At 42.3% G+C, this 23,936-nt stretch overlaps 1 protein-coding gene across 3 annotated transcripts in view; it reads right to left on the bottom strand.

Moving 5' to 3' along the window:
• The window catches only part of prmt7 (protein arginine methyltransferase 7), a 53,888-nt gene extending 35,116 nt beyond the window's left edge, over positions 1 to 18,772 (bottom strand). The window contains exons 1-7 of one of the 3 annotated variants that reach the window (XM_073069759.1): positions 18,599 to 18,772; positions 13,141 to 13,177; positions 12,267 to 12,416; positions 7,388 to 7,496; positions 6,051 to 6,163; positions 5,361 to 5,605; positions 487 to 667 (exon numbers count right to left, since the gene is read on the bottom strand). In XM_073069759.1, coding sequence (XP_072925860.1) covers positions 487 to 667; positions 5,361 to 5,605; positions 6,051 to 6,163; positions 7,388 to 7,496; positions 12,267 to 12,416; positions 13,141 to 13,177; positions 18,599 to 18,711 — 948 coding nt within the window. In that variant the 5' untranslated portion in view covers positions 18,712 to 18,772. Of the gene's footprint in view, positions 1 to 486; positions 668 to 5,360; positions 5,606 to 6,050; positions 6,164 to 7,387; positions 7,497 to 11,219; positions 11,407 to 12,266; positions 12,417 to 13,140; positions 13,178 to 18,598 lie in introns of those variants that run through there. The other 2 variants (XM_073069760.1, XM_073069762.1) reach the window with 2 other exon arrangements.
• Positions 18,773 to 23,936: the final 5,164 nt, after the last annotated feature.

Below are 23,936 nucleotides of genomic sequence, written 5' to 3' on the forward strand. Positions count from 1 at the left end.
TCTACAGAAGCTCCAATGATGAGAACAAGGCTTTGTTCAAATAGGAAGTTAAATGGATTGTCAGTTTTCAAGGGTGTCTTACTGAAATTATATGGCACCCTTGTGAAACCACACTTGCCGTACTGGTCACAGGTCTTATCTTGCTATCTTGGAAAGAATATAGTTGCAATAGAGGGAATACAACAAAGATTCACTCCCATAATGGGTAGGATTGTTTGAGAGGCCTCCTTTAGATGAAACTTTTAACTGGAGACAATGTGTGTTCTCGCAGATGAACCAAATGCCACAGAGTATTAGCTCATAAGCAGGAGATACTCCAAATTTGACCTGCAATTTAAAATATGCATTCTTGGCAATATACTTCACTGCCTTTTGAGATGTACTTAGCTTTACAACAGTCTCTTAATACCAGACATTTATCATTCCCTCTTCCCCCAACACTTCCTGCAGTCAGTCACAGATCGCACAGAACCAGTACTACCTTACCTGGATATTGTTTGGGGTTGGATGAGCCCAGTATGGTGCCATAGTACATCTGATACTCCCTTCAGGGTCCATTTCCACATCCCACCAGGACAGCACAACGTGGGCCTGCCCACTAGCAGTTGCTTGGACCTCCACAGTATGCTGGGCTGGAGAACTACTAACTGCTTTACTGAAGTCCACTCTGCAGAGAGGAAGACATAATAAAACTAGGCCTCTCTTCGTTCTGAAACTTAAGCAACATTATGAAACATATCGCAAGAGACACCCAACTCTTACAACCTTTCACTGCCAGTGATTTACCTATATCTTTGTTGGGAATACAACCAAAATGTAAAGTATTCCATGTTATTGAAAGGTATGGCTGCAATATCATTGCAGTTTTGTCACAGGGTGGAAGTGTAAACTAATGATCTGGAGATCAGAGTCTGAATTCACTGTTAATTAAATACAATACAAAGCTACTAGATTATTGCAAAATCCTATCCAGTTCATTCATGTCCTTGAAAGAAGGAAATATGCCATTCCCTTGGAACTTCAGAGCCAGACCAGGAACATCCTCTACCAATAGGAAGTCCCACCCAGCAGAGAGTGCAGAGTTAGGATGAATAGCACTAATAGCCCTCAGTGCTCACTGTCGATCTGGGTACATCACACCGCACGAGGTTAAATATTAGCAAGGGCACTCTGTGTGATCACCAAGCACAGCCCTTCCTCAGCTGACAAAGACATCACTTTGAACACTGATGATAACAATATTCATCCTGGGTGAAGAATTTCAGAGTTCAAAGTGCATTTATTATCAAAGTATGGATACGTCACCATATTCTAAACTGAGAATCATTTTCTTGTAGGCATCCACAGTAGAACAAAGTAGTGCAATTGAATCAATGAAAAACTACACACCAAGACCTACCCTGGTAGAACCATCTGGGATTGGTCTGACACGGTGAACAGTAGGGCACTAAGGAGTGCTTTAGAACAAAGCAATCTGAGAATACAGGTCCATAATTCATTGAAAGTGACATCACTGATAGAGCCCTAAAGAAAGTTATTGGCACATTGGCCTTCATAAATCAAAGTATTAAGTATAGGAGATGGGATGTTATGTTGAAGTTGTATAAGATGTTAGTGATGCCTTATTTGGAGTATTGTGTGCAGTTTTGATGACCTACCTACAGGAAGGATGCAAATAAGAGTACAGAGAAAATTTACAAGGATGTTCCTGAACTGGAGTTATAAGGAAAGATTGAAGAGGTTAGGATATTATTCCTTGGAATGTAGAAAATTAAGGGAAGATTTGATAGAGGTATACAAAATTATGAGGAGTATCAATAGGGTAAATGAATGCTAGCTTTTTCCATTGAGGTTAGATGGGACTACAACTAGAGGTCATGGGTTATGGTTGAAAGGTGAAAAGTTCGAGGGGAAGTTTCTTCACTCAGAGGGTCGTGAAAGTGTGGAACAAGCTGACAGTGCAAGTGGTCCACGCGAGCTTGATTTCAATGTTTAAAAGAAGTTTGGATAGGTGCATGGATGGTAGGGGTATGGAGGGACATGGTCCCGGTGCAGGTCAATGTGAATAGGCAGTTTAAATGGTTCAGCACAGACGAGATGGGCCAAAGGGTCTATTTCTATGCTGTACTTTCCTATGATTCTATGATAAAAGACTAACAGCCAATGTGCAAAAGAAGACAATCTATGCAAATAAATAAATATTGAGTACATGGGCTGTAGAGTCCTTGAAAGTGAGTCCACAGGTTGTGGAATCAGTTCAGAATTCCAGTAACAGCAGTAGCTAAAAGACTTCCCTTCTAAACCGGGGGATGGGAAACTAACACTTCTGATTCAGCAGCTTCATTAATAATCTTTCCTCTATCATAACATCAGAAGAGGACAGGGTCACTCATAGCAGCAGTTCTATTCACAACTCAAGTTAATGTAACCGTCAACAGGAACAACTTTCCACTGGACCAAGGTGCACAATACAGTACACATAACTCACACACAACACAAAGTAATATTACTACAAATAACACTGGACAACAATTTTTTTCAAAAGTGCTGCTTCCTCAGAGTTTTATTTCTGTTTATGATATACTGCTTGAAGATGAACACAAATATAATTTCAGAATACAGTCGGTCCTCCTTATCCGCAAGGGATTGGTTCCAGGACCCCTCACGGATACCAAGATTCGCAGACTGTCAAGACTCAATTGCGGTGGACCTTAGGACCCAGAGGAACCTCAGACCTTATTTAACCTGTCTCAGTGTGGTGGACATTAAGACCCGGCGTCAGAGCTCTGAATCCAGTGTTTCTGTTCACGAAAATAATCACGATCATGATTGAAAATAAAGTGGAAATAATAAAGCGATCGGAAAGAGCTGAAACGCCATCAGTCATTGGAAAAGCGTTAGGTTATGTCGGTCAACAATCGGAACAATTTTAAAGGATAAAGTGAGAAAGGCTCTGCCCCGATGAAAGCTACAATCATTACTAAGCAACACAGTGGTTTAATTATTGGGTTTTGGGTTTTTGATCCTCCACATCAACCTGGCACAGTGGAGAGCACACTCGGGAGCGTTCTGTCACTGGATCGAACTCGGGAACTTCCATTCCCGAGCCTGGTACTGAAACATACGTTCTTAAGTGTTTTATATGCATAGAAAGGTAAATTATATACTATGTACTAAGACAAACGTTTGACGAACTGACGCTAAATAATACCGGGTGTACCTGTTCTGACTTACTTAGTAAGAGAACTTCCGATTTTTTTCGATCCCGATCCACGATAACCCACGCACATCCTCCCGTATACATTAAATCATCTCTAGATTACTTATAACACTTAATATAATGTAAATGTGATGTAAAATAGTTGTTATACTGCATTGTTTAGGGAATAATGACAAGAAAAAAAAGTCTGTACATGCTCAAACAACAAGTGCTGGAAGAGCACTTCTGGGTTTTCGCAATTCGCAGTTGGCTGAATTCGCGCATGTGGAATTCGTGGACAAGGAGGGCTGACTGTACTTGTATCACGTAGGAATTTGGAGAAACAACAAATTAACTTTTATTAAATATAATACATGTAATTGCATAATGGTGCTGATGCTTTGCAATAGTTCAACTAAGTTAAAAATACTTTGTTAATGATTTTCATTTGTACTCAGTGTCTGAGGCTTCTCGCTTAAGTGTCCAACAATAATTCACCAGCTTTGATGGATTCGAGTTGCCCTGGTATCTTTTCTCTATGACCGCAATGTCCTGGTGAAACCTTTCACCATGCTTGTTACTAACAGCACCAAGATTTGCATGCAGGGAAGAATTCTAAATGGGAATACAGAAAATGAATCTTTAGTGATATGTTGCATTTCATGGTTTCATATGCTTCAAGCATGCTTTCAACCCGCTGCATGTAGTTTGGTGCTCTGTGGATGCCAAGAAAAATTTCAACAACTTCTTTGAATGCCTTCCATGTGATTTTCTTCGGTCCCACTAGAAATTTTTCAAATTGCATGTCTGATTTGTGGACCAACAAAAATGCTTTTCTTAATCTTGGCATCAGTTATTCTGGGAAGCATTGTCTCAAATATCAGAATCCTTCATAGAAATTTTTGTGCCTGGTAATAGCAAATTCCATCCTTACAGTCCTGAACCCAATAATTATTACTGAAACCTGCCCTACCGTGCAGCAGCCATGCCGCCTAAGCATTCCCAAGCATGCCTCGACAAGATAGGAAACTTTCCAGCTTACATTGTAGGCAACATTTTAATTGACTTGAACTATGAATTGAAATAATAAACATAAGTTTATTTAAAAAATGGTGCATGATAGGGAAATTTCATGGTGATTTTCATGATCAGTAGCCCAAAATTCATAAGATACACCTGAAGATATTCAGGAAGCAAAATCTTTGTTGTCCAGTGCACATTCCAGAAGAGTGTCATTTAGCATAAAGTGTATATAAGGTAGCACAAGGATCATGAAGTTCAATCAAGACAGTATAACTAGGATAATGTCAAGGGCTGAAAGAGTAAATGGCAACATTCGCAGTTCAGGCGTTGACCAGTGATCATCTCCAAAGGAAAGAATATAATCATCTTCCTTGACATTCAATGACGAGGCATTATGTAACCATCCACTTCGACGTCCTTAAAGTCCACCTGAAGCACTCACTCACTCATACACTGGAATAGTGGCTGCTCGTGTAACTACATGATTCAGCAGAACTTCTAGTGGCTGTAAGGAGAGTAGTAGCAAATGCAAGGAACACCAACCTCTCCAGCTTCCTTTCAAGTCATACATTGTCTTAACTTAGAAACAACTCATCATTTCCTCATTATCATTGGGTTAAGACGTTGGCACTCATTACCCAATAAATAACACTGTGGAGACAACTTCACCCCAAGGACTCCACATTTTCAACAGTCACTCAGCTCTACCTCAAGGGTAATTCGGAAAGCCAGTAATCTCCATATCCAATAAGAAAAATTAATATTTGCACTATTAACAATACAAATAATTCTCAAAAATAGAACAGAGAACATGTAGCCGTACAGTACATACCCTTTGGCTCACTATGTTTTGCCGACCTTCTAACCTTCGGAGATCAATTTAACCCTTCCCTCTTACATAACCCTCCATTTTTCTATCATCCAAGTGGCTACCTAAGAATTCCTTAAACGTCTCATATCTGCCTCTACCACCACTTAGCAGGGCGATCCATGCACTCACTGCTCTCCACGTAAAATGCCTCTTAGCGTCTTGTACATCTGTCAATTCTGAATCCTCCCTGACAATTGATGGAAGCTTTAAAATCCTTTATCTCTTCACACAATTATTCATTTTCCAACAGGAATTGTTAGACCATACCTGAATACCTCTGCAACCTTTGTGAGGGGGGTGAAGTGGTTCATGTTCACTTGATTGAGCTGAATGTCATAGACGCAGGGGGAGCCAGCACACGCCTCCATGTCCCTTGTTGGTAAAATGACCTTATCGTTGCCATCCTCCAGCCGGATGTGAATTGGCAGCAGCTTGTTCCAGGCCCACATCCGCTCGGACTCCACCAGCTGTGCATAAACTGACGCTCTGTGTGGAACAGCCTCACAGTCTTCCTGTAGCCCATTGAAGAGATGGATAGAAAGAAACAGTACAACTAGGTTGTGAGGGATATCCTGCTCTGCTTGATCATTCTAGTTACCACCCCACACCCCTCTATTATCTCAGCCACTGACTGCACTATTTACACTGCAAATACATACCAGTATTTATGCACCTTTTATTCCATACCGATACTTCTAACTTTATTTTTATATACTTTATTCTAATTATTGAATGGTACTTTTTGTTGCATGTAGTACCAACACACTACAGCAATTTCTAAATATATGTAAATATAAATGGGAAATAAAGCTCAAACTTGATTTATTTAACTTTCATAGCTTTATGGAAATTATTAAAGAAAGAATATATATTTACATTGCTGTTAATGTTAATACAATTCCCATTGAGAGTATCATACAATCCCAGGACAGGAGTCACTTTCTCCCCATGACCTACCTGCACAAGGTATTTGTGAGCATGCTCGTAACTTGGCAGTGCCCCCTCACCAATGAGCTCCGTATCAAATAGCTCTGTGACCAGGATGTTAGCTCGGCATGACATATCACCATCTGCAGAGTGGAAATCATTATGAAGGATGTGCAAGCAGCCTCTGCTCATTAACCTCAATGTACCGACACTCATGGATTCACTCCGGAAATGTGGGTACAAAATCTAATACAGTAGCGTTGTTCCAGAGGTTTTATAAGTAAAGCTACTGAAAGAGTGCATTAGATCCCTAATGGTACCCTTGGTGATCACATCAAGCCCCTTTTGGGTGAACTCTTTAAACTAGATTGTTGTTAGCATTCTGTGACATGATCACTTAAGGAATGTCACAATCCTTGGCAGTAACATTGAGAAGAGGCATCAGTATTGGTGGAAACAGAAGTGTGATGCAGCAAGTTGCTGGGGAGGAACAGGAATGCTGGAGGAGGTAGAAAATGCAGGAGGGTCAGCATGTTGAAGGTGGCAGAAAATTCAAAAGATGAACATGAAGACTGGTGGAAAGGGAGATGAGGAAAAGAGGAACCTTATCCTTATTTTAGATGGGAGCAGAGCTGGTGACAGCTTAAGTGTAGAAAATGAAACAGTTCCAGTTGAAAGCCCCATAAGATCTGATGCAGGGCAAAGCATACTTAAAGAAAACTTGGAAGCACAAGTCTAAAAAGCATTATAATCAGAAGAGCCAGAGAAACACACAGAAAGGAATGGAGTTCATACAGAGAGCAGGGACATGCCCTTTGTCCCTCCACTCCTGCAGTTGAAAACATGCCTGATTTCTCACTTTTCCTCACTCTGATGAAAGGTCATCAACATGAAAGGTTAACTCTGATATACTCTCTGCAGATGGATCTTTAGGAAATTGGGGCTAATAATTTACATCCAAACTCCACTTGTTCACTTTAACATGGAACATGATAAAAGGAAAACAACCTCACTGTATTCTAGGAAACGTCTAGTTATTACAGCAGGTCGAACACTCAGACAGCATAATCATGAAACTAGACCTCTTTAGCAAACAACTTTGATATTATTGCAGTATTAATTGACATGTGACAGCCGACCTGTTATTTGTGACTTGGAAGTCAAAACAAAATGAATTTAAAATAAAACCTAAAAGTAGCTGCTTCAAATAACTTCAGTGGTGATTACAAAAACCATTCTAATCAGTTATGATACATTACTTACCAACCAATACAATTAACTGTTTCTATAGATCACTACAATTCAAGAGGTAACGTGCTGCTTTCCCATTAATGGTCTCTGTTACACTCCCACCTCAGGTGCCTTACCTGGCCCCACCGTCACCTCAGTTGAGTGCTTGTTGATGACTTTAATTTTATTGCTGAATCCATTTTTCTCCACAATCTTTACAGCAACATCAGCCATTGGCTTAAAAACCTGGGGAGTGATAACAGAAAGATCATAAGACCCATATTACCTTTTATGTTCACTCTTCTTTATACTACCAATCTCCATGGACACCTGCACCAGCGATCAGAAAACAAGCTATTTTCATCAGCACTGTTAGCAGAGGTGGGGGGTTGTTGCACTGATGACAGGAAACACTGAACCACAGCAAAAAATAACAAAATGTTTTAATAACTAGCTACTTAAGTGTGTTGTGTCTGAGAGATTTCAGAGACAATCCATTAACTTAAAGTCTTCAGCACATACAACCAGCAGACTATTTCCACATTCAGCTAATTTAGCCATGAATCAAGTGAACTCCAGAAGAAGCAGAGTGTTAGAAGAACTCAGCAGGTCTAGGCAGCATCTGTGGAGAGGAATAATTTATTCATTTCATGTGTTGCTCTGGATTTCCATCATCTGCAGAATCACTTGTTTTTATGTTTTGCAACACTAGAAGCACCCACAGCACATTCATAAGTCCATAATATATAGGAGCAGAAGTAGGCTATTCGTCCCATTGAGTCTGCTCCACCATTCGATCATGGGCTGATCCAATTCTTCCGGTCATCCCTACTCCCCTGCCTTCACCCCATACCCTTTGACGCCCTGGCTAATCAAGAACCTATCTATCTCTGCCTTAAATGCACCCAAGGACCTGGCCTCCACAGCCGCTCATAGCAACAAATTCCACAGATTTACTATCCCTTGACTAAAGTAATTTCTCCACATCTCAGTTCTAAATGGACATCCTTCAATTCTGAAGTTATGCCCTCTTGTCCTAGACTCCCCTACCATGGGAAATAACTTTGCCATATCTAATCTGTTGAGGCGTTTTAACATTTGGGATGTTTCTATGAGATCACCCCTCATTTTCCTGAACTCCAGGGAAAACAGCCCAAGAGCTGCCAGATTTTCCTCATGCGGTAACCCTTTCATTCCTGGAATCATTCTCATGAATCTTCTCTGAACCCTCTCCTTTCTAAAATAAGGAGCCCAAAACTGCACACAATACTCCAAGCGTGGTCTCACAAGTGCCTTACAGAGCCTCAACATCACATCCCTGCTCTTATATTCTATACCTCTAGAAACGAATGCCAACATTACACTCGCCTTCTTCACCACCGACTCAATCTGGAGGGTAACCTATAGGTATCCTGCACAAGGACTCCCAAGTCCCTTTGCATCTCTGCATTTTGAATTCTTTCCCATCTAAATAATAGTCTGCCCGTTTATTTCTTCCACCAAAGTGCATGACCATACACTTTCCAACATTGTATTTCATTTGCCACTTCTTTGTCCATTCCCCTAAACTATCTAAGCCTCTCTGCAGGCACTCTGTTTCCTCAACACTACCCGCTCCTCCACCTATCTTTGCATCATCAGCAAATTTAGCCACAATTTCATTAATCCCATAATCCAAATCATTAGCATACATCGTCAAAAGCAGCGGTTATAACATCGACTCCTGTGGAACATCATTGATAATCGGCAGCCAGACAAGATAGGATCCCTTTATTCCACTCTCTGTTTTCTGCCGATCAGCCAATGCTCCACCCATGCTAGTAACTCCCCTGTAATTCCATGGACTCTTATCTTGCTAAGCAGCCTCATGTGCGGCACCATGTCAAAGGCCTTCTGAAAATCCAAGTACACCACTTCTACTGCATCTCCTTTGTCTACCCTGCCTGTAATTTTCTCATTCAGAGCCACAACACTTGCAGCAGTCCTGATACAGGTTTTGACCTGAAATGCTGACAATCCCTTTCCTCCCACAGAAGCTGCCTGAGCCGCTGAGTTCCTCCATCAGATTGCTTGTTGCTCCTGATTCCAGCATTTGCAGTTACTTGTATCCGCAACCTGACTTGTCCTTTCCTCTTAAGCCTTGGGATTGAGGATATTTTGCCTCTTCCCTATTTTTGCAGATTCTTAAGTAGGCAATAAGGCCATTATGGGATCTAATCTGCCACATATGATGGGCTGGAGACAAAAGTGAAGGCAGATGCTTGAATCAAGCATTCTGCTGGAAAAACTCAGTGGGTCATGGGCAGTTTGTGAAGCAGTACAACACCTGTCCAGTGTTTCTGTCAGCTCCCAACAAGTGGCTTCTCGACACCACTTCAAATGGTCCTTCTCCACTCTGAGTGGTCATGAGCCAGTTTCCCAGAAGTCAGCAGGAATATTCTTCACAAAAACTTTGAGCACATCTTTGAATCTCTTTCTTTGTCCATCTGGCAATTTCCTCCCACCACAGTTCAGAATTGTATGCTTAATTTGGGAGTCTGCTGTGGGCTCATGAGCTGGCACAATGTAGCCAATTGGGAGCCTCAATGTTAGTCTGACAGATGCTGGTGTTAGCTCATCCATCCCTCCACTACAATTGGAGGATTTTATGAAGACTACATTGCCCAAGCTTTGAGATGCCTGATGTTGATAGTCCTGGTCTCATACGCACAGAAAGGGTCACTGCTGCCTGGTGGACCATGAACTTGTGCAAAGACTGAGATCTCGATTTTCATTTACCCATTTCTTCAATCAACTGAAGACTGTACTGGCACAAAGCAGTGGTGAATTTCAAAGTCGATGTGTGCACTCACTGAAAACTGTCTCCTAAAATATGGTAGAATATTTTATTATATGGTAGAATATGGTAAAATATGGTAAAATATTCTGGTTCATGTTTCCGGAATTTCTCCACAAACCTTTATTGTTGAATGGCAGAGTGGTGCAATGGAAGCAGGATGAAAGAGGCGGTTTTCAGCACAAGTCATGTACTCTCATATGCATCAGGGAGGAAATCAACAATGTCTTGGAGCTCAACCTCCTAGTGTGCATAAACACCAGCATTATCTCCCCACTATAATTTGACTACTGAGATCTGGGTGGCCTTGGTTCTAGACTGTGGTTTCTGCAGTTGAGAACAGATTTCCAATAGTTCTGAAGCTTACCTCCAAAACATTCTTAGGAAGTGAGGTGCACTGCAGCAAGCAAGATTGGGAAAATTGTTGATGTAATGGTACAGACTTGCCTGATGCTAGTCTGCACTGAAAAAGGTTATGTTCCAGAGCTGTTGGTACCATGGAGTAAATGTACAATGAGGATTAATTTTTGTAAGATGGCAATTTTGAGGAACATGCTTCATAGTCACTCCGGAATGACGGCATCAAAGATTTTAGTGAGGTTGGAAAAGATCATGGACAGTTGCTGGTATCGTTACCTGAATTTTAATTGGATTTGTTGCCAGGTGAAGGCCAAGGCCACTGTGCATGTGGGTAACAGGAATCCACACTGAGATTTGGCATGGCAAACCTTTGATTGCTGGGAGAGGGTGGGTGAGGAAGACACTAGCAATTACTTTTACTGTGTCACAGAACAGGAAAACTTCTGTCAGATCTGACCACAGTCAGATCTTTAAAGATTTAAAGATAAAGATTAACTTCATTTGTCACCTCTACATTGAAACATACAGTGAAATGCATAATTTATGTCAAATCAAATCAGCAAGGACTGTGCTGGGCAAGCCATGAATGTCACCATGCTTCCAAGGCCAACAACACCCCTAAACCTATGAACCCTAACAGTACATCTTTGAAATATGGGAAGAGACTGGAGTACCTGGAGGAAGTCCAGTCTAGGGGAGAACGTACTGACTGCTTACCAGCAGCGAAGGGAATCGAACCCTGATTTTACAGTCTACAACACTGTTACACTAACCGCTATGGTTCCTTGCCGTCCCGCTGTCTCCTTTCTTACAGATGGTAATTATGCATCCTTTAAGATCTCCTGGTATATCCACCTCTTCCTAGAAACAGCAATAAGGTTGTTGATTTGTGACTGAAGCACTTTGCCATGGAGTTTTAGAACTTCAGCTGGGATACCATATGCACCCGAGATCTAGTTTTTTTTTTAAACTTGTAATAGGTAGGTAGCAAGGCTGGACAGAATAGACTCCTGTGGAATAGAAAGAAAGGTCAATGCCACAGTTGAGAAGGTATTTGAAGTATTCCTTTCCATGAGCACTGATTGCCTCCCCATCCCTGATGAAAACCCTTTTCTTGGTTTGCATGTGAGGTGGGGCATCAAGTGTTTGGATAACAGAGGGGGTAACAGCACAGAAGAATCCACACATGTCATAGCCTTCGTCAAGTGGCTGAGCATCTGGTCCCTCTCCATCCATCACTTGCTCTTTTCATGTTTTTTTCTGCTGGGTATCTAATGAGCTCAACCCTGAGATTCAACATCCTTGCTCCATGCTCAGTGAGTTGATCTGAGTCAGAATTAACTTAAATCTACAGTATGTGCATCAATAAAGTAATCAAGACATCAGCATGACCACTTATTTCTGCCACAATGGAAAATTGAAGAGTCCATGCTGCAGTTAAATCATCTGTGAAAATTTGTGTCTGATAACAATCATTATCAAAGCTCTGCTTAAGCTTTGTATTAACAAGAAGACTTTGCATGTAAGGCAAGTCTGTGTAACAACCAAACATGCTTCTGTTTGGAACAAAGTTAATTGGGAATAAATAGAGGCAACAGGAGCAAGGTAGACTCAAGCAGCCACTAATTTTTGCTCTTCAAAGTAACTACTCATTTTCTATATTTTGCCTGGTGAGTGAAGTTATTAAACAAGATCATTGTTGAAAGTTTGTTTGTATGATGCCCAAACTATAAGACTCATTATAGAAGATAAACTATGTTAAGTGAAAATTTCAGCAAAATACAAGTGCAACGAAGTTAAAATCCAGCAGTAGGTCTCACCTCAACTGCAAAACAGAAGTCTGCACCAGCTTTTGCTGCCATCATGGATAAGAGCCCAGTCCCAGTGCCGATGTCCAGAACAATCGCCCTCTGACCTCGTTCCTTCACCCTGCGGACTGCTGCCCGAATTCCACTGTAGTATTTCTCATTCTGCAAAATCGTTTCAAAACTTCATCAGAAATTTTTGCATCTGCTGTTCACGTATGGCTCATACATGTTATCTAGAATTATTCAATACAAGAGAATCTGCAGACACAAAATGCTGGAGGAACTCAGCAGGTTAGGTAGCATCTATGGAAAGGAACAAAGAGAACAGATGAAGGGTGTCGGTCCTAATCACTGACCCTTTATTCCTCTCCATAGATGCTGCCTGACCTGTTGAGTTCCTCCACCATTTTGAGTGTATCAAACTGTATTTCTTCTTTGGTTTTCAGCCTTGCACTCGTGCATATTTTAGATGCTCACGAACAACAGAAGACTCATGTTACTCTGGAACAGGCCAGACAGAGAAGCAAATAATATAAGAAAAAGCATTCACTTTTAACCATACTAACATGGTAAGACACTCAGCCGCACTAACATCTTCAGTGATGATAATCATGTTATTTTAACCAGGCATTTCAGAATTTAAGCTACAAATAAATAGCATGTAGCCAGTTCAAAAACCAGAACTCATGTCCATTTTTGTGCAATGAGTCATTACTGCATTTGAGATTTAGGGAGTACATACACGGTAAGGATTCTAGGCAACTTTCAGCCCTGTGATCCTACCGCAACTCGACAGTCTGAAAAGGCAAGAGCACCCACAGCATTTACATAAAAATGTATTGAAAATTAATTAACACATGCATTAACAAAATTAATTAACATTTACCCTGTCTTTATCATGTAGCATATCAGCATAAGAGGACCTGTTAAGACAACATAGAAAAACAATCCAGTTAATTAAAATACGGTTTTATTTATTTGTCTACTGTAGCAGTTATTTTAAAACAAACCAAAAACGCTGAGAGACTAAGCCAGGAAATCAACACTGTCTGACATACTTCCAAAGTACTAGAGTTCCAAGATCAAAACAGGTAGGTTCGATCCTTTATTACAAAACCAGCAATAAAAATAAACTGACAAAACTAAATTGGCAATATAGTGTTCAAATAAGTGAAGTAATGAAGATACCGGCTAAACTAATGTATTTAAGTAGCTACTGATCTTGTTAGTGTTCCAATAACATGCCAAATGGCGTAACTAAGTGGTTGAACTAACATAGTGAAGTTAGCAATCTAGATAATGTTCCAATAATGTCCCAATTAGCGTACTAACAGTGTAACTAAGCGGTCAAACTAAATTATCAAACAAAAGAGTATCATTCTCCATGGCTCAACCCTCAACTCGACGAAACAACTAAGACAAAGCATGAATATTGCAAGATGTTTGAATCGACCATTAAGGGTGTTTTTTTGGGGTACTTGGAGGCAAGCCGCAGTCAGCATGGTCTCCTTCAGGGAAAACCCTGACTGACAAATCTGCTGAAATTCTGTGAAGAAATAACAAGCAGGAAACACAAAGGAGAATCAGCAGATGTTGTGTACTTGGATTTACAGAAGACCTTTGACAAGGTGCCACACTTGAGGCTAATTAACAAGTTAATAAGAGCGCATGGTATTACAGGAAAACTACTAGCATGGATAAAGCAGTGGCTGACTGGCAGCAGGCAAAGAGTGGGGAACAAAGGAAGCTTTTTCTGGTTGGCTGCCGGTAACTAGAGGTGTTCCAGAGGGGTCTGTGTTGGGACCAATTCTTTTATGTTATATGTCAATGACTTGGATGACAGAATTGATGGCTTTGTGGCTCAGTTTGCAGACAACATGAAGGTGGAGGGCAGGGAGTTTTGAAGAAGTAGCAAGGCTAAAGAAGGAGTTAGACAGATTAGGAGAACGGGCAAAGAAATGGCAGATGGAAAACAGTGTCAGGAAGTGTATGGTCATGCACTTTGAGAGAAGAAATAAAAGGGCAAACTATTTTATAGATGGAGAAAAAAAACCAAAAATCTAAGGTGCAAATAGACTTGGGGTGGGGGGGGAAGTCTCATGCAGCATTCCCTAAAGTTTAATTTATAAGTTGAGTCTGTGGTAAGGAAGGCAAACGTGATGTTAGCATTCATTTTAAGAAGACTAGAACAGGGGCGCCAACCTTTTTTGCACCACGGCCCGATTTAATATAGACAATATTCTTGTGGACCGGCCGATGTGGGGGGTGGGGTGTTAAACACGACTGGAATACAGCGATACTCAAAGGAGGTTCCTTATGTCCAGTCTATTCCGCAATTTAGTTTACATGGCTAACAGCACTTGCTTCTGTCCCGCTTGCTCACATTTTTTCCACTCAAAAAACTCAACAGGTTTGTCTTTAAGTGCAGGGTGCTTGGACTCAAAGGTACCTAAGCAGTTTTGAGGGCCTCATTAGACAGCATCCGGGCCCGAACTCCAGCCTCCCACCCGCCCGCCACCAGACGCCTTGGCCAGGTGCGGCTGGACGTGGGTGGGGTGACAGGACAAGGTAAGGGCCAGAAGTCAGAGCGACTGACCGAGCGATGAGTCCGACAGGTCGCCCGTAGGATCTATCGGCTGACAAAAGTTTGTCTCGAGGATGACTTTCAGTAGATTGCAGCGAGGTAACTGCTCTGCTACTTACGAAACCCTGAGCCCGAATTAGGTAATCTGCGACTATTTTAGCAACGGGTTCCCCACAAACATTCAGTGTGGTAAACAGGTTGAGAGGCGGCGCCCATCTGTCCGTGCTCCAGGCCAGTAGCAATGGCACTTCTCATCGGCCGCGCAAGGCCAACCAGTGATCCCTGGCACGAGGGTATCACTGCGTTTAGGTGACTGATTACCTCGTGTGGGTAACGACTTCGCATGTGTAGTGACCTCGCGTGTGTTCAGTTTAACAGTGGGCGTGACAGGGAATGAGGAAAGGTGCAGCTGACTCATATCATTTCATATTGCCAAATCATATTGTTTCCTCATGGGCTGGTAGCCATGCTTTGGGGACCACTGGACTAGAATACAAAAATCCTGGATGTAATGTTGAGGCTTTATCGAGCACTGGTGAGGCCTCACTTGGGAGGGTCTCTCATCGAAGAAAGGATGTGCTGACTTTGGAGAGGGTTCAAAGGAGGTTCATGAAAATGATTTTGGGATTGAAAGGCTTGTCACATTAAGAGCGTTTGGTGGCTCTTGCCTCTACTCACTGGGACTGAGAAGTGAATGGTAACCTCATTGAAACCTTTCGAATGCTGAAAGGACTTGACAGAGTGGATGCGGAGAGGATGTTCCCTATGGTGGGAGAGTCTAAGACCAGAGGACACAGGATCAGAATAGAGGGGCATCATTTTAGAATGGAGATGAGGAGGAATTTCTTTAACCAGAGAGTGTTAAATCTATGGAATTCATTTTCACAGGAAGCTGTGGAGGACCAGTCATTGGGTATACTTAAGACAGAGGCTGATAGATTCTTGATTAGACAGGGAATGTCGGGAGAAGACAGGAGTTTGGGACTGGGAGGAAAATGGATCAGCCATGATAAAATGGCGGAGCAGACTTGATAGGAGAAATGGCCTAATTCTGCTCGAATCTCATGGTCTAATATGTAACTCTACTCACTTGCTTCTACAATGCCCCAACCCATGTGACAGATCACCATAATAAACACGTCATAAGATACAATACAGACAGAAAATAGATACACAGCTCCTGTAGTGTACATTAAACCAAATGGTGTTCTGATCTGAGACAAATTAATGTAGGAATCCTTACAAGTTGATATTTGATTGAAACCACATGATTTATACTTGGATACCAGAACCCCAACTATAATATGAGACCAGGACCTAATGGGTTTCTGATTGTTTTAAAACAGCAAACTATTCCTATGTAACATAGCAGTGAGAAATAAGAAATTAAAACAAAATTTGCTAGAAATGCGCCATCCGTGGGGAAACGAGATCAGTGATCCAGAAGCAGGTGGAAAATATTTAAATGGAAGCAGGTTGTGGATTTTTGTTCAAATTTACTGACCAGTTCAGATCACTTTTAACTATTCCCTGTACTTTATACCGATCAGCAAGAATTTTATTTTGCTGAGATCTCGGAGGATCCTGTCACATGATCATATTCAATAAGTATGGGCGGTGAAGCAGTGCTGTGGAGGATGAAGTGAATAGGTTTTTTTATTATTTTATTTTGATGTTTTTAATTACTTTTAAGTATTACAGGTTCCTTCAGTTGATTTTATTTGAGAGTTTTTTGTTTTGTCTGTTTTCATCATTTTAACCATCAGAAACATCGTCCTTTAAATCCATAGATATCAGATTCTCATCATTATGGCTGGTTTAGTAGCAAGATCTCTTAAGATGCAATAAAATAAAATAAAAAAATTTTGATAGCCAGCCAAACCCCACCACCAGCATTGCTGCCTACCAAAGCCTTCAGGAATATTTTGTGACATCAGCTAAGATCTTGCTACTAAACCAGCCATAACAATGGGAATCCAAGCTCTTTGGTCCAGCAGAATGAGTCTTCTGCAACTGGACTACGTTTGCATAATTATAGCATTGCCTCAGATGGGAAATGTTAGCAAGGTCTGGCCTTCTGTTATAGTCAGTGAACTTTCTATAGGATTTGAAATACCTGTTCTTTCCAGAGACAAGAGACGGCAGATGCTGTAATTTGCAGCTTTAAAAAGGTTGGAAAAAAACTAAGCAGTCCAGATGAAGGGTCTCGTGTGTTGCTGCAAAATGGCCGAGTTTCCCATGGAACTTTAATTATAGAACGGTCTTTGTGTACATTTCTAAGGTGGGGAAGCGTGCCAGTGATAAATGAGCATGGCAGAAGTTCAGTGCAATATGAATATTAGGCTTTAAAATAAGTTTGAAATGCCATCAATGGGGCATCTATTTTGATCATATGCAATTTCTCTTCATTGCATTAATTAGTATCCACCGCATCCATGGGAAATTCAGCCATTGAGTGAATAAAGTTGATCCTCGATGCTGTAACTGGGTGGGCAGCTAACTGTATATTGCCCTCTTCCCCAAAATACTTGAAGGGGTTTGCACTACTTTTTAAAATAATTCTTCTACATGGTTGTCCAGTTATTGAGGAAAGGCTGTTTAGTTAAAACCCCATCATTCCCATTATCATTGCACAAGGTTGTATAATGCAATTACTTTTAAATGGAAGAGCTATCATACTTAAAGACAAAGGACTGTTTTGCTGGTCTAGTCCAGATGAAGGATCTCAACTTGAAACCTTGACTGTCCATTTCTCTCCATAGATGCCACCTGACTTGCTGAGTTCCTCCAGTATTCTGTGTATTGCTGAAGCACACTTAGAGCTTCATCAACCATAACTACAGTGCACGGACAAGCACAATTTATAGTGGATACTCAAGAAATGAAATAGACATCAGACGCTGAAAATCATGAAAAGAACAGAAGATGCCAGAAACACTCAGCACATTGAACCGCATCTGTATTCCTGGTTTTTCCAGTTTTTATATAGACAGAAATGTCTGAAGTATTCAGCAAGACATAGCCACAGTCGTGAAAGGAAAACAGGTTGATGGTCTTTCAGCAAAACCTGACAGGTAAAGAACTGCAAATACTAGAAATCTGAAATAAAAACAGTATATGTCTATCAAGTGTCATCTATATTAGAAACCAAATAAAAGCTTTATTCACACTAAAAAGGCTGGAGGAACTTAGCAGATTAGTCAGCAGTCGATATTTTAGGCCAAGAACTGGAAGGAATGAGGGCAGAAGATAAAGTAAATAAGTGAGGGAGGTGAAGAGGTACAAACTAGCAGATGATGGGTGAATAATGATGGGGGTAGGAGGAGTGGACAGGCAAAAATTATGCAAAAAAAACTGGAAGGTAATAGGTAGAAGCAGCAAATGGCTGAAAAAGATGGCATCTGCCTTTTTCTTCTCCCAGATGTTGTCTGATTTGTTGAATGGTTACGGTACTTTGCCTTACTGTGGATTTCCAGCATCTGGAGCTTTCTGTTTCTTTGTTTCCCCCCACCCCACCCCTTCAAATCAGACACGGGACAACTACGGCAAAGTCCCATCAGTGTAGATAGGGAGAAGAGTGACTGATCGTGGCTAAGATGCGCCACCGTGTCACCGGGACGGCCGGTGCCATGGTTCGGTTCAGGGACAGAGTGAGTGTCCGAGTGAAGCCACGGAGAACGACAAGGACACACACAGTCAGGGGGTGGGGGGCAGCGGACAGGCACATGCACTGGCTGCCGCCGGGACGCCCGTTCTGTACCGTGCTATCTCCTGGTGATAGTCATAGTCCTCGCCTTCCTCCTCCCACTCGGTGGCCCCGGTGATGGGGTTGGCTCTGCTGCAAAAAGTCTTCATTGGTGCTGCCAACAGCATCCCGATCTTCACAGCATGATCCGCACCAGCACCGCCATCTTCCTACCCGGCATGCAGCGCGCGCGGCTTGGTCACGTGAGCGAGCCAGCGTGGTGGGAGGTCACATGATCGAGCCAGCGTATCATGTGACAGGCAACGTGCTGGGCCGACCGGTCTCATGACAGTCAGGGAAAGGCTTGTAACTCTCGTTGAAAGTACGGAGGCTGCTGGGTGTTGATGAAACGGGCCGAGGGTTTCAACCAGATAAATGTAGGGATGCATTTTATAGAGGACCAGTGAGGCCAGGACAAAGGATGAAAGGAAAGGTCCTGAGGAACAGATGGACCTCGTCCGGTCAAAATTGTTTGAAGCTGGCATTGCAGGCAGCTGAGGCATATGGGATACATATTAGTCACTGAATTAAATAAAGAAGTAAGGCGAATATGCTCTAACTTTACGACATTTCTGGTTATCAACGTATGATAGATGAGATAGCGTTGGAGAAGACGCAGAGGAAAGTTCTGGAGCATGTTGATATCAAGGGAGAGGAGGTGTTGGAGTTGTTAAAATGCATTAGGACGGATAAGTCCCCGGGGCCGGACAGAATATTCCCCAGGCTGCTCCACAAGACGAGGGAAGAGATTGCTGAGCCTCTGGCTAGGATCTTTATGTCCTCGTTGTCCACGGGAATGGTACCAGAGGATTGGAGGGAGGCGAATGTTGTCCCCTTGTTCAGAAAAGGTAGTAGGGATAGTCCGGGTAATTATAGACCAGTGAGCCTTACGTCTGTGGTGGGAAAGCTGTTGGAAAAGATTCTTAGAGATAGGATCTATGGGCGTATAGAGAATCATGGTCTGATCAGAGACAGTCAGCATGGCTTTGTGAAAGGCAGATCGTGTCTAACAAGCCTGATAGAGTTCTTTGAGGAGGTGACCAGGCATATTGATAAGGGTAGTGCAGTGGATGTGATCTACATGGATTTTAGTAAGGCATTTGATAAGGTTCCACATGGTAGGCTTATTAAGAAAGTCAGAAGGCATGGGATCCAGGGAGGTTTGGCCAGGATGATTCAGAATTGGCTTGCCTGCAGAAAGCAGAGGGTCGTGGTGGGGGGAGTGCATTCGGATTGGAGGGTTGTGACTAGTGGTGTGCCACAAGGATCTGTTCTGGGACCTCTACTTATTGTGATTTTTATTAACGACCTGGATGTGGGGGTGGAAGGGTGGGTTGGCAAGTTTGCAGATGACACAAAGGTTGGTGGTGTTGTAGATAGTGTAGAGGATTGTCTAAGTTTGCAGAGAGACATTGATAGGATGCAGAACTGGGCTGAGAAGTGGCAGATGGAGTTCAACCCGGAGAAGTGTGAGGTGGTACACTTTGGAAGGACAAACTCCAAGGCAGAGTACAAAGTAAACGGCAGGATACTTGGGTGTGGAGGAGCAGAGGGATCTGGGGGTATATGTCCACAGATCCCTGAAAGTTGCCTCACAGGTAGATAGGGTAGTTCAGAAAGCTTATGGAGTGTTAGCTTTCATAAGTCGAGGAATAGAGTTTAAGAGTCGCGGAGTAATGATGCAGCTCTACAAAACTCTGGGTAGACCACACTTGGAGTACTGTGTCCAGTTCTGGTCGCCTCACTATAGGAAGGATGTGGAAGCATTGGAAAGGGTACAGAGGAGATCTACCAGGATGCTGCCTGGTTTAGAGAGTATGCATTATGATCAGAGATTAAGGGAGCTAGGGCTTTACTCTCTGGAGAGAAGGAGGATGAGAGGAGACGTTATAGAAGTATACAAGATATTAAGAGGAATAGATAGAATGGACAGCCAGCGCCTCTTTCCCAGGGCACCACTGCTCAATACAAGAGCAGGGCTTTAAGTTAAGGGGTGGGAAGTTCAAGGGGTTATTAGAGGAAGGTTTTTTACTCAGAGAGTGGTTGGTGCATGGAATGCACTGCCTGAGTCAGTGGTGGAGGCAGGTACACTCGTGAAGTTTAAGAGACTACTAGACAGGTACATGGAGGAATTTAAGGTGGAGGGTTATATGGGAGGCAGGGTTTAAGGGTCGGCACAACCTTGTGGGTTGAAGGGCCTATACTGTGCTGTACTATTCTATGAAATTCACCGGGAGTTGACTGGAATAGTGCGTTTTTAGTTGTAAGCTGGTGCGACATGGTTCATTTCACTTGGAGTGCACGGGGTTAAAAGGAGATATGATTATAGAATTATGAGGGGTACAGACAAACTAGACTGACGGAAGTTTTTCTCCTTTGAATGAAACTAGAGGATACATAGTAAAAGTGGGTGTGAGGAGGAGCCTTTTCACTCAGAGAATTGTGAATATGTGTACCTGGAATCCACTGCTGGAGAGAGTGGTGGAAGCAGTCACCTTCTGTCCTCTCCTATCACTTCGCCAGCACTGTATCTCTTTCGCCAATCAACTTCCCAGCTCTATTTCCCCCCTCACCCCACCCCCATTTCACCTATCGCCATGTGTTTCTTCCTTCCCTCTTTCCACCTTCTCACTCTGACTCCTCATCTTTTTCCCTCCAGTCCTGATGAAGGGTCGACTGTACTCTTTCCCTTCGATGCTGCCTGGCCTACTGAGTTCCTCCACAATTTTGTGTGTGTTGTGCAGAGGAACTGGTTCAGTAAGGGCAGATTCAATCCTTTCAGTATGAGGTCCTGCTTCACGTAGTCAACCAAAGAACTATAACCCAAGTCCTTAAGTGAAATATTCAGTAGATAAATGAGCATAAATGCTCTCGGCAAGAACAAGCCTTCAGCAAAGGAACACTTTCTAGCTTGTCTTCTACCAAGCGAACACTAGGGGGCAGCACCTGATTGTGATCATGAGAATACCAATCCTAACTGATACACACTCACTAGCACCGTCTACCAATATAAGTGTTGGAGGAACTAATTCTTTATTTTTAAAAAAAAACTGAATTTAGAGTCACGGAACACTACAGCACAGAAACAGGCCTTTCTGCCCATCCAGTCCATGCCAAACTACTATCCTGCGTGCAGCAACACACACAAAATGCTGGAGGAACTCAGCAGGCCAGGCTGCAAAAGAGTACAGTCGATGTTTCAGGCCAAGACTCTTCTTCAGGACTGAAGAGTAAACGTCGACTGTTTACTCTTTTCCATAGATGCTTCTTGACCTGCTGAGCTCCTCCAGCATTTTGTGTGCATTGCTTTGGATCTCCAGTATCTACAGATTTTCTCATGTTTGTATTAATCTGCCAAGTCCCTTCAACCTGCACCCAGACTATAACTCTCCACACCCCCTCCTCCAAATTTCTCTAAAATGTTGATATCGAACACATATCCACCACTTCCACTGGCAGCTTGTTCCATATTCTCACCACGCTCTGAATGAAGACGTCCCCCCTAAACATTTCACCTTTAACCCTTAACTCATGACCTCAAGTTCTAAGGGACTCTGCCCAAAATGGTGACTTTTTATTCATTTCCATAGATGCTGCCTGATTTGCTGAATTCCTCTAGCATTTTATGTGTATCCCAAAAATGCCTGCTTGCATTCACCCCATCTATACTCCTTATAACTGTGTATTCCTCTATCAAATTTCCCCTCATTCTCCTATGGTTAGGAATAAAGTTCTAACTTATTCACCCTTCCCCTACAACTCAGCTCCTCAAGTCCTGGCAACATCCTTGTAAATTTCCCTGCACTCTTTCAATCTTATTTACATCTTTCCTACAGTTAGGTGACCAAAACTGCACACAATACTCCAAATTAGGCCTCACCAATGTCTTATACAACTTCAACATAACATCTCAATCCTGTACTGAATACTATAATTTATGAAGGCCAATGTGCTAAAAGCTTTCTTTGTGACCCTACCCACCTGTGACGCCACTTTCAAGGAATTATGGACCTGTATTCCCAGATCCCTCTGTTTTACCACACTCTTCAGTGCCCTACCACTCACCATATAACTCCAACCTGGTTTATCCTCTGAAAGTGCAACATCTCACACTTGTCAGCATTAAATTCCATCTGCCATTTTCAGCCCATTTTTTCTAGCTGGTCCAGATCTCACTACAAACTTTGTTAGTCTTCCTCGCTGTCCACTACACTTCCCCCCCCCCCCCCACCCAATCTTGGTGCTATCTGAAAAATTGTTGAATCAGTTTACCACATTCAGTTTAACACAGATTGTTGATGGCACACAGATGGCAAACAACACCAGACTTAGCACTGTTTTCTGTGGCACACCAGTCGACACAGACCTCCAGTCAGAAAGGTAACCATCTACTACCACTCTGTCTTCTTCTGCGATGTCTACCTCATCCTGAATGCCAAGTGACCGAACCTTCATGACCAACCTCCCATGTAGGACCTTGTCAAAGCCCTTGCTAAAGTCCATATAGACATCTACAGTCCTGTCTTCATCAACATTCCTGGAATATTCCTCGAAAAACTCCATAAGATTTATTGACATGACCTGCCAGGCATGAAGCCATGGTGACTATCCATAATAAGTCCCGGTCTGTCCAAATTCTTGTTGTTGTTTGAATGAAGTTACCAGAGAAAAGTATTGGCAGTTACAAATTCAGCTTCTTTATTCGGCAAAACAAGGTACAGCACGCATCATATGGAGACGCTTTCAGTTGGCTGGCCCAATGTGGGGATTGATATTTTATGTGCTCAACATCAAAGGACAATTCCATATTTACAATGTATTACAATGCTTTCTTTGAAACTACACACAAACTTCACACCCACAGCACAGGCATCCAAATGAATTTTAATCAGCATTATCTGGTCTGGGATTCACAGCATTTAGGAACCCAGATGGCTTCATGGCTTCAGACCCGAAGTTATTTTTGCTTATCCGAAAATCACTCTAACAGTCCCTCCTCTTGGGTTCCTAAAAGGTCAATCTTGAGGAAAATCTACTCAAATAAGTCAGCAGAAATGCCTTGCCTCAGAGTTCCCCTCAATTACTTCATGCGCACCTACATCTACCCTATCGTCCCTAAAAAACACCAAGCAGAGAGATTGTTCTAGAGATTTGAATAACAGTCTTTTAAAAATGCAGCTTCGTTCATATGTCTTTCCTGATGGCCCATGGCAGTTTAATCACATTCCTTGTCTTCAGCCCTTCATTCTCTGAAAGCTAAAACTTTTGCTTTCCAGGGGTATCAGCAAGGTAAAAGTATTGGGCTCACAAGCCCTCTCATCGATGTACAGAAAGGGGTTGGGGTAGTCTCTAT

The sequence above is a fragment of the Hemitrygon akajei genome, chromosome 17 (assembly GCF_048418815.1).
Source record: "Hemitrygon akajei chromosome 17, sHemAka1.3, whole genome shotgun sequence".
NCBI classification, from domain to species: domain Eukaryota; kingdom Metazoa; phylum Chordata; class Chondrichthyes; order Myliobatiformes; family Dasyatidae; genus Hemitrygon; species Hemitrygon akajei.